This window comes from Tamandua tetradactyla, chromosome 13 (assembly GCF_023851605.1).
Source record: "Tamandua tetradactyla isolate mTamTet1 chromosome 13, mTamTet1.pri, whole genome shotgun sequence".
Lineage (NCBI taxonomy): Eukaryota > Metazoa > Chordata > Mammalia > Pilosa > Myrmecophagidae > Tamandua > Tamandua tetradactyla.
In genome coordinates, this window is record NC_135339.1 from 58,967,183 (window position 1) to 58,977,594 (window position 10,412).

The 10,412-nt window shown below is 41.9% G+C and overlaps 1 protein-coding gene across 1 annotated transcript in view; it reads left to right on the top strand.

Annotated features, from left to right (window-relative positions):
• The window catches only part of PI4K2A (phosphatidylinositol 4-kinase type 2 alpha), a 57,084-nt gene extending 46,672 nt beyond the window's left edge, over positions 1 to 10,412 (top strand). Inside the window, exon 9 of the mRNA XM_077125668.1 lies at positions 7,925 to 10,412. Coding sequence (XP_076981783.1) covers positions 7,925 to 8,086 — 162 coding nt within the window. The 3' untranslated portion in view covers positions 8,087 to 10,412. The remainder of the gene's footprint in view (positions 1 to 7,924) is intronic.

The following is a 10,412-nucleotide window of genomic DNA, read 5'->3' on the forward strand; positions in this document are numbered from 1 at the left end:
TCCCTTGTATGTGATGGATTGTTTTTCTCTTGCTGCTTTCAAGATCCTCTCTTTCTCTTTGACCTCTGACATTCTAACTAGTAAGTGTCTTGGAGAACGCCTATTTGGGTCTATTCTCTTTGGGGTGCGCTGCACTTCTTGGATCTGTAAGTTTAGGTCTTTCATAAGAGTTGGGAAATTTTCAGTGATAATTTCTTCCATTAGTTTTTCTCCTCCTTTTCCCTTCTCTTCTCCTTCTGGGACACCCACAACACGTATATTTGTGCGCTTCATATTGTCCTTCAGTTCCCTGATCCCCTGTTCAAATTTTACCACTCTTTTCCCTATAGTTTCTGTTTCTTTTTGGAATTCAGATGTTCCATCCTCTAATTCACTAATTCTAGCTTCTCTCTCTTTAAATCTACCATTGTAGGTATCCATTGTTTTTTCCAGCTTTTCTACTTTATCCTTCACTCCCATAAGTTCTGTGATTTGTTTTTTCAGTTTTTCTATTTCTTCCTTTTGTTCAGCCCGTGTCTTCTTCATGTCCTCCCTCAATTTATCGATTTTGTTTTTGAAGAGGTTTTCCATTTCTGTTCGTAGATTCAGCATTAGTTGTCTCAGCTCCTGTATCTCATTTGAACTATTGGTTTGTTCCTTTGACTGGGCCAGATTTTCAATTTTCTGAGTGTGAGCCGTTATCTTCTGCTGGCGTCTGGGTATTTAATCAGATTTCCCTCGGTGTAAGACCCCACAGGTTGAAAGATATTTCTGTGAAATCTCTGGGCTCTGTTTTTCTTATCCTGCCCAGTAGGTGGCGCTCGTGGCGCTCATCTGTCTGCGGGTCCCACCAGTAAAAGATGCTGTGGGTCCTTTAACTTTGGAAAACTCTTGCCGTGGGGGGGGTCGCCTGCCGAAGCGGCTTCGGGGGGTGCCAATCCGAATCTCCCAGCCGGCCCGGGGATCCGCGCGTGGGGAGGGTCGCCGGCCTCCACGGCTTGGGGGAACGCCTGTCCAAATTTCCCAGCGGGCCCGGGGCGCCAAGTGTGGTGGGTGGCGCCACCCGCTGCGGCTTGGGGAAGTGTCTATCCACCGTTCCCAGCCGGACCGGGAAGCCACGTGTTTGGAAGGGATCCCGGTCGCCATCTCCGCAGCTTGGGGATCTCCGATCCAATTCTCCCAGCTGGTCCGGCGGGCCGCGCGTGAGGGGGGTGGCGCCAGCTGCCGCGGCTTGAGGGGACCGCCTGTCCAATTCTCCCAGCCGGCCCAGGAAGGAGGGAGGGAGGGACTCCGGCCGCCTGCCGCCCCGGCCCGGGGAAGCCCGCGCTCCTCGGCGATCTCACCCGAGCGGGTTCTCCCAGCCAGTCAGCCATTCCAGAATGGGGTACGCTGTCTTCTTGGTCTCTGTCGTGGCTCCGGGAGCTGTTCTGAATCGTTTCTACTTCTCTAGTAGCTGTTCTGGAGGAGGAACTAAGACCCGCGCGTCTTACTAAGCCGCCATCTTCCCTGGAAGTTGCCCTGATTTTTAAAGTAACTTGGAGCACAAAGAACTGAAAATATGTTTTGAGAGAGTACAAGATCCATTGACCTCATCTGAAATTGCTTCCTGCCTCATTTAGACAAATATCGTGTTTAATGACATGTCTGACAGTGCAGGAATGTGCTAGTGATTCCTCAATTTTAGAACTTAGTTAGGAGTATTTAAATAAAAGGGAGAGGAGATTAATTCCATTAGTTTTGGAATTCTTAGCCAATGAGGAGCTAACATCATCTTCAATGGGGAAAGACTGAAAGCTTTCCCTCTAAGATCAGGAACAAGGCAAGGATGTCCACTGTCACCATTGTTATTCAACATTGTGCTGGAAATCTAGCCCAAGTAATTAGAGAAGAAAAGGAAATAAAAGACACTGAAGCTGGAAAGGAAGAAGTTAAATTAAACCCTCACTATTTGCAGATTATTTGATACTGTATGTCAACAATCCCAAAAAATCTACAGCAAAGCCTCTAGAGCTTAATAAATGAATGAGCAGTGGCAGAGTACATGATCAACACCCCCAAATCAGTAGTATTTCTGTGTACTAGTGATGAACAATCTGAGGAGGAAGTCAAGAAAGAAAAATCCATTTACAATAGTAACCAAAAGAATCAAATATTTAGGAATAAATTTAAGCATACAGAAGACTTATATACAGAAAACTATAAGAAATTGCTAAAAGAAATCATGAAAAACCCAAATAAATGGAAAGGCATACCATGTTCATGAATTGTAAGACTAAATATAGTTAATATGTCACTTCTACCCAAACTGAGTTATAGATTCAATGCAATGCCAATTTAAATCCCCAAAACTTACTCTGCAAAACTAGAAAAACCAATAACCAAATTTATTTGGAAGGGAAGAGTGCCCTAAATAGCTAAAGATATCTTGAGAAAGAAAAATGAGGTGGGAGGTCTCACACAACCTGACTTTAGAGCATATGACAGAGCTACAGTGGTCAAAAAACAGCATGGTACTGGCATAAAGATAGATATACTGGCCAGTGGAATCTAATAGTATGTTCAGATATAGACCCTCTCATCTGTGGACGATTGCACTTTAATAAGACAGTCAAGCCAACCCACCTGGGACAGAGCAGCCTCCTCAATAAATGGTGCTTGGAGAACTGGATATCCATATGCAAAAGAATGAAGGAGAATCCATATCTCACACCCTATACAAAAATTAACTCAAAATGGATCAAAGACCTAAACATTAGAGCTAAGGCCATAAAACTTTTAGAAGAAAATGTAAGGAAATATCTTATAAATCTTGTAAAGATGGTTTACCACAAGCATTGGAAAAAGAAATAGATAAATGGGAACTCCTCAAAATTAAACACTGTTGTGCTTCTCAAATAGCTTTTTTAAGAAAGTAAAAAAAAGGCAGCCTACACAATGGGAGACAATATTTGGAAACCACATATCAGATAAGGGTTTAGTATCCAGAATATATAAGGAGATTCTTCAACTCAATGACAAAAAGACAAACAACCCAATAAAAAATGGGCAAAAGACATGAACAGACACTTCTCAGAAGAGGAAATACAAATGACTAAAAGGCACATGAAAAGATGCTCAACTTCACTGGCTATTAGGGAGATGGAAATCAAAACCACAAAACCCACTTGAATGGCCATTATAAAAACAAAACAGAAACCACAAGTGCTGGAGAGGATGTAGAGAAAGAGGCACACTTATAAACTGTTGGTGGGAATGTAAAATGGTGCAACCACTCTGGAAGGCAGTTCCTCAGGAAGCTAAGTATAGAATTGCCATATGATCCAGCAATCCCATTACTGGGTATGTGTTTAGAGTACCTGAGGGTAAAGACATGAACGGACATTTGTACACCAATGTTTATAGCAGCATTATTTACCATTGCCAAGAGATGGAAACAGCCCAAATGTCCATCAACAGATGAGTGGCTAAACAAGCTGTGATAAATACATAACAATGAATATTAAACAACTGTAAGCAGAATAATGTCATGAAGCATGTAACAACATGGGTAACCTCAAGGATATTATGCTGAATGAAATTAGCCAGAAGCAAAAGGACAAATACTGTATGGTTTCACTAATATAAACTAACATTAATGAGCGAACTTGGAGGATTGAAGTTAAGAACACGGGTTGTCAGGAGATAGATATAGGGTAGAGATTGGGCTGTTGGTGCTGACAGAATACAAATTGTGCATCAGGACTGAATGTAAAAATTCAGAAATGGATAGCACAATATTACCTGGTTATAGCACAATAAAACAAGTACACTGAATGAAGTTGAATGTGAGGCTGATTGAGGGAGAAGGGGTGGGGGCATGAATGAAACCAGAAGGAATGATAGAAGATAAAGACAGAGACAGTATAATTTAGGAATGCCTAGAGTGGGCAATGATGGTGATTGTATGTACAAATAAAAAAACATTTTTGCATGAGAGAGAGCAAATCAGTGTCACTATTGTAGGGTGTTGAAAGTAGATGGTATATGGGAAAAAGTACAATCAATGCAAACTGGGTCTGTAGTTGGCAGTAGCACTGTAATATGCTTCCACTGAATGTAACAAAGGCATTATGCCAAAACTAAATGTGAACAGCGTGGGGGGGGCATGGGGAAGGGATATGGATTCTTTGTGGAAGAAAAGGAAATGTCTTCATATAGATTCTGGTGGCTAAGGCATGTTTATACACTTAGGTTGAATCGTATGTTGTGTGAATAAAACTATTTAAAAATGAACAGAGAGGGGTACAGGGGTAGTTCAGTGGTAGAATTCTTGCCTGTCATGCAGGACACCAGGGTTCGATTTCCGGCCCATGCACTTTCTAAAAACAAGCAAAACAAACTAACAATAAAAATTCAACAATTGGTGCTGCAATAAGGGCATACTCACATGGAAAAAGAATGAAATGTGACCCCTGCCATACAGCAAAAAAAAAAAAAAAAAAAAAAAAAAACAGAGAAACAAGTGCTAGAGAAAATGTGGGAAAAGAGAAGTACCTATTCCTTGTGTCAGTAGGGAAACTCATCCCCTTGGAGGGCAGTGTAGTAGTTCCACAGGAGGCTAGGGGTAGGGTTGCCATATGATCCTGAAACCCTGTGGCTCAAAAATATGTACCTAGAGGAACTGAATGTGGAGACAGGAATGGACGTTTGCACACTGGTGTTTATGGCAGCAGTGTTTGTGATCCACAATGGATGGAGGTGGCCTAAGGGTATGACTGAGGAATGGAAGGGGGAACTTTGGTGTATGCATACAATGGATTACCAGAGGAAGCAGGATGGAATGAAGTTGTGAGGCATACAACTAGGTGTATGAACCTTAAGGACAGTATGTTGAGTGAAATGTCAGGAAAAAGAAGACAGATATTATCATGCCTCAATTATATGGACTAACTATAATATAAAAACTCAGTGAACTGAAGTCGAGAACATGGGTTGTGAAGTCGGGGCCTATTGTAAAGGGTCCTAGATTCTAAGCTCTTACAGCAGTCACATATATTCAAGAAGTGTAACTGTTATTTCTAAACTCTACAATACTGAGCTGTTTGTTTATAACCTGGTCATTCCCAGAAACTTCGGGGTTTTTTGTGACACCTGAGACTCTGAGTTAAAGCTTTGAAGCTATGAAAGCAACAGTTTAAAAAGTTGAAAAAATGATCAGACTTTGAGTACAGATATGAATGAAGCTGATCTGGATAGGACTAAGGTATATCAGAATTATAGAGTAAAGGATGATATTGTCCATATTTTGAAACTTCAACTTCTGTGTGAGACAAAAGGAATAGATGTTCATTTGGTACAAAATTTATATTTTGGATAGTACATTTCCTAATTTAACTTCTTCGGTCAGTTTAGTTGAAGGCCATAAGTACATGGAATCTTGAAAAGGGTGTGAAATTTTCCTGGTTTGTCCAGGTTAGTATGATGCCCCAATATATCCCAGAGTAATGTGGGCGCTGAATAAAGAAGTATTTGTAAAGTCCCTTTGGGGGACTGGGAGGAAAGGAGGAAATATTCAGCTTCCCCATTTGGAGATTTTCCAACATTCTTGTAAGCAGTTTGGACAACCAAATCAATAGTCTGAGCCCTCAGTCTTGGGGATTGCCCCAGTGAAACTTATTCTTGCAAAGGATAAGCTAAACCTGCTTTAAAAACTATTCCCAAGAGTCATCCCCAGAGAACCTCTTCTGTTGCTCAGATGTGGCCTCTCTCACTAAGCCAAAGTGGCAGGTGAACTCACCACCCTCACCTCCTATGTGGGACATGACTCCCAGGGGTGTAAATCTCCTTGGCCCAACATGGGACAGAAATCCTGGGATGAACCAGGATCCGACTTCAAGAAATGGAGAAAACCTTGACCAAAAGGGGGAAGAGAGAAATGAGACAAAATAAAGTTTCAGTGGCTGAGAGATTTCAAAGATTCGAGAGGTATCCTGGAGGTTATTCTTATGTATTATATAGATATCCCTTTTTAGTTTATGGTGTATTAGAGTGGCTGGAGAGAAATATCTGAAACTGTTGAGCTGTATTCCAGTAGCCTAGATTCTTGAAGACAGTTGTGTAAAGATATAGCATTTACAGTGTGACTATGTGATTGTGAAAACCTTGTGTCTGATGCTCCTTTTATCCAGGCTGTGGACAGATGAGTAAAAAAAAAATAAATAATAGGGGGGACAAAGGGTAAAATAAATTGGGTAGATGGAAATACTAGTGGTTAAGGAGAGGGAGGGGTAAGGAGTATGGTATGTATGAGATTTTTCTTTTTATTTCTGTTTCGGGATTGGTGCAAATGTTTGAAAAAAATGATCGTGGTGATGAATACACAACTATGTGATATTGTGAGCCATTGATTGTACACCATGTATGGAATGTATGTGTGTGAAGACTTTCAATAAAAGTATGTAAAAAAAAATGTTATCATAGGTCAACTTTAACTTTTAAACTGTTCCGCCAGAGAAGATAAATGGTCTTTAATTTTGACAAAGGGGATAAAATACCCCCATGGACTCATATGAGAAATATGTGTAAGGTGCTAGCAAAAGATAGTGAGATGCTAAATCTAATATCCTGGATGGAATTTTAGAACAGAAAGAGGACATTATCAGAAAAGTTGTTGAAATCCAAATAAAGTCTGGAAATTAGTTAATAGTAGTGTACCAGTGTTAATATTGTAGTTTTGATAAATGTATTGTGGTTATATAAGATGTTACCATTGGAAGGAACTGAGTGAATACAACTTCTTTGTAAACCCCAAAGTATTCCAAAACAGAAATTATATTTTAAAAAAGAATGAAAGGCGGTGTGACAGTGGCTCAGTGGCAGAATTCTTGCCTGCCATGCCAGCGATCTGGGTTCGATTCCCTATGCCTACCCATGAAAAGAAAAAAAAAGAAGAAGAAGAATGAAGAAGAAACAGTAATGGATAGTCCAAAGAAATGTTAACTTTTAAAAAGAATAATTTTTATGTTATGAATAAATCATAGTCTTTGTAGGAATGTTAGAAAATACAGATAAGCAACAATAAACAAAAATTACTTGTAATTTCATAACCCAGAGATAACTACTGCTAACTTCCAGACTTTTTTTAATGTAGACAGGTAGATAGGACTATAGAATTTTAGAAATTAATGGTCAGGGGATCACATGATTATGTTGGTTTCTTATCTCTTCTTTTCTGCTAACGATATTGTGATCAGCTTTTCATGCCAGTACATTTATTTTTACACATTTTAATTGCTTGCTTCTTATTTCTTAAATTAACTAATCTCCTAATCTTGGGCATTTATGTGATTTTCACTTTTATAAATAATACAGCATTATAACTTTGAAAATTGAGTATTTTGTACATATCTATGGTTGCTTCTTTAGTCCTTAAAAATGGAGTTGCTGAGAAAGAGAGTTTTTTCATTTTTAAAATTTTGATGCTTATTGTCAGCTTGCCTTTTTGAAAGACTGTCCCAAGTTACAGTTCCACAGCCCATGAAGAAAAGTGCCTGTTTCTTTAACTCCCCCCATCACTGAGTATTCTTCTATGTCTTTGCTGACTGGAAGGGCAAACAATAGTGTATCTCTTTTTTTTTTAATTTGTATTTTAAAAATAACTAGATGGTGGGCACAGTGGCTCAGCAGGCAGAGTTCTCACCTGCCATGCTGGAGACCTGGGTTCAATTCCTGGTGCCTGCTCCTGCCAAAAAATAATAATAATAATAATAATAATAATTAATAAATAAATAACTAGGAGAGATTCTCTTTATTGCCCATCCATATTTCTTACTTTTAAATAGCATATTTGTATGATATACCAGATTTTTCCATTGTCATGTTTTTTATTTTCTTTATTGGCTTTTTTCTGATGCAGACTTGGAGTACCTAGGCCTTTTCCTAACTCATCTCATTTTTCCCACTGCAGATTCTAAATCTAACCCAGGCCCTGAAAGACAACAAGAGTCCCCTGCACCTCGTCCAGATGCCACCTGTGATTGTGGAGACAGCCCGCTCCCACCAGCGGTCGGCTAGTGAATCCTACACACAGAGCTTTCAGAGTCGGAAGCCCTTCTTTTCATGGTGGTAGCCTTAGAGGCAGGCAAAGGAGATGCTGTCTAAGACTCGGGCAGAAAGAAGCAGCCTGGGGAGAGGGTTGCCGGAAAAGCCAGAGAAGCCAGTAGAGAGCAGCACTCTTAAGAGCCCTCCCTCTCTGCTCACCAGCCCTCTCAGGGCTTTCTAAAGCACAGGGAGAAGCACAATCACAGGGACAGTGAGTGCTCCTGGGCCTTCTGAGTGTTTGGGCTCCATACAAGTAATTCAGATGAGTTGGAAGGAGCGTCTCTTTTCCACTTTCTCTTAATGGCAAGCCGGTCCCCTTTTCTCCCTGACACACTGCTCTTTTGCAGTTCCTCATTATTGGTTATGTTCTGCATCAGAAAACAAAACAAATTTAAAAGCCAGGCAGAACCCAGATCTTTTCATGTCAGAACCTCCTGTCCAGGTGTAAATGTGTATGGACTCAGACTTTTGGATATGTTGCAGTTCCTTACTCCCAAGAACTAAGATTGTGTCATAGGGCAATTGGGTGACTCATAGTGCTGGGACAGACACAGAAGCCTTTAGGTTTTCGCCAAGTCTTCTTCTCCTTCCCCTCCCACTAGTGGTTTAGGTTGGCTGTAAACCTCCATACACAATTCTCATTGCAGGAATACTTTTTGCTGAAGACTTCCCAGTAGTTCTCCATTTGGTCATGTGAACCTCCCTGCTCCCTGTCTCTGGTAGGGACTCAACTCTCTTCCTCGGGTCTGCAGCTTGGCTATCATTCAAACAAAGGCAGGAAGGACTAGTCTAGTCATTTATATTTTAACAGGAAGTTGACTGTCCAGCATACAAAATAGATCCACATGGCCTAAGTGTATGCCAGGAGCTGTACTTGGTTTATGGTTGAATTTATCCAGCGTTGCTCCCTGAGTTCTTGGCCCTAGCTGAAGGTGATAAACTCTCCAAGTCCTCTAATTTGACGTCTAATTTCTTCCTGTTGATTTAAATTTTGCTTTCTCCAACTCTTTTAACTTAGGACTTCAGTCAGTGCCCCATGTTGGTGAGGGTTCAGGGGTGGGTTCTGCTTATAAGAGGACAGAATATTAGGTTCTTGGACTTTATGGTACCACTGCTGCCTGGTGGAGGTGGTGGGACTTGTATTCTGACTCCTAACTGGCAGCTTCCCTTTGCTCCTTGACTTCTTTCCATGGGCCAATTTTTCTTGAGAGGGATGGGATCCAGAGAAGAGAGGCCTTCAGACTACCTGTCCCCCAGAGCTCAGTGATTTACCCAGCTCAGTGCATATCTTCTTGCTTCCATGTGTCTTTTTTCCTAGCTATCCCCCTTGCCAGGTGTCTAAGCCTTGTCTACACCAAAGCAAAGAGCAGCTTCAGTGGGGATTAAAAATAGTGGCATCTGTGACTAAGGGGCAGCAGTGTTCATGCCCTGTGCTGCTGGATTCTTGGTGGTTCTGGCACCCTGTGATTGGTTAATCAGCCTTGGAAAGAAGTTGTCCTGGAGGTTTGAAAAACAACCAAAGAAAGGGAGCGAGGACTATGGCTTTGTGCCCTCTGTTTGCCGAGCTCCCATGATCCTGGAGGTAGAACAGAGATTTTCAGTTCTCTTGTCAGCTGGGCCGGATTGGTCCCCTTCCATTGGAGCCCCCAGGAACCAGCTTGCCCTGAGCTTCCACTTTGCTGACAGGAAGATTCTGTAAGAGCTGGCTGTGCATGCCTTATGGAGGAAGGCACAGCTCCCCAGCCTGCCCTAGCCCTGACAATCCCGTCCAGCCAACCTTGGACTCCTGCCTTGAGAGCCATGTTTCAGAGAATGCCTGCCCCCAGACTGCAGGAGCAGCAGGGCTCCCAGAGGCCCAAGGGAACCCAGGTGTGTGTGTAGATCCCCACAGACATCTTAACACAAAACTGTAGGTGAAGCTTCCAACCTGGGAGCTTGGAAGATCCTGAAGAGTCTAAAGAGGAGCCTGGTTGCTTCTCCCAGCCAAGCCAAATCTGCACGTTGTTCTGACCCAGACCAGCTCTGTGATCACAAGGAAACTGGGTCCAATGTGAGAGGGAGCTGGTCGCGGTCCCTGGCAAGCTCAAGAGTACAGGGCATGCTTTCTTGGCCTGACTCCATCTCCCTTGGAGCCTGTACTCAGGTTTCTTTGAATATGGACTTGGGGAGAGCCAGGGGCCCAGAGTGCCAGGATAGGCTTCTGGCTTCTGGGTGGCACTCACAGAATGAGTCGTCCCTCTGCCAGACTGGGCTGAGAGTGCTGCTGCCCCCTATATTGTTCTTCTAATGTACTGTAGAAATTGTATGTAATGTATTTAAATCAATGCAAATGTATGAATAACATTGAATTCTGA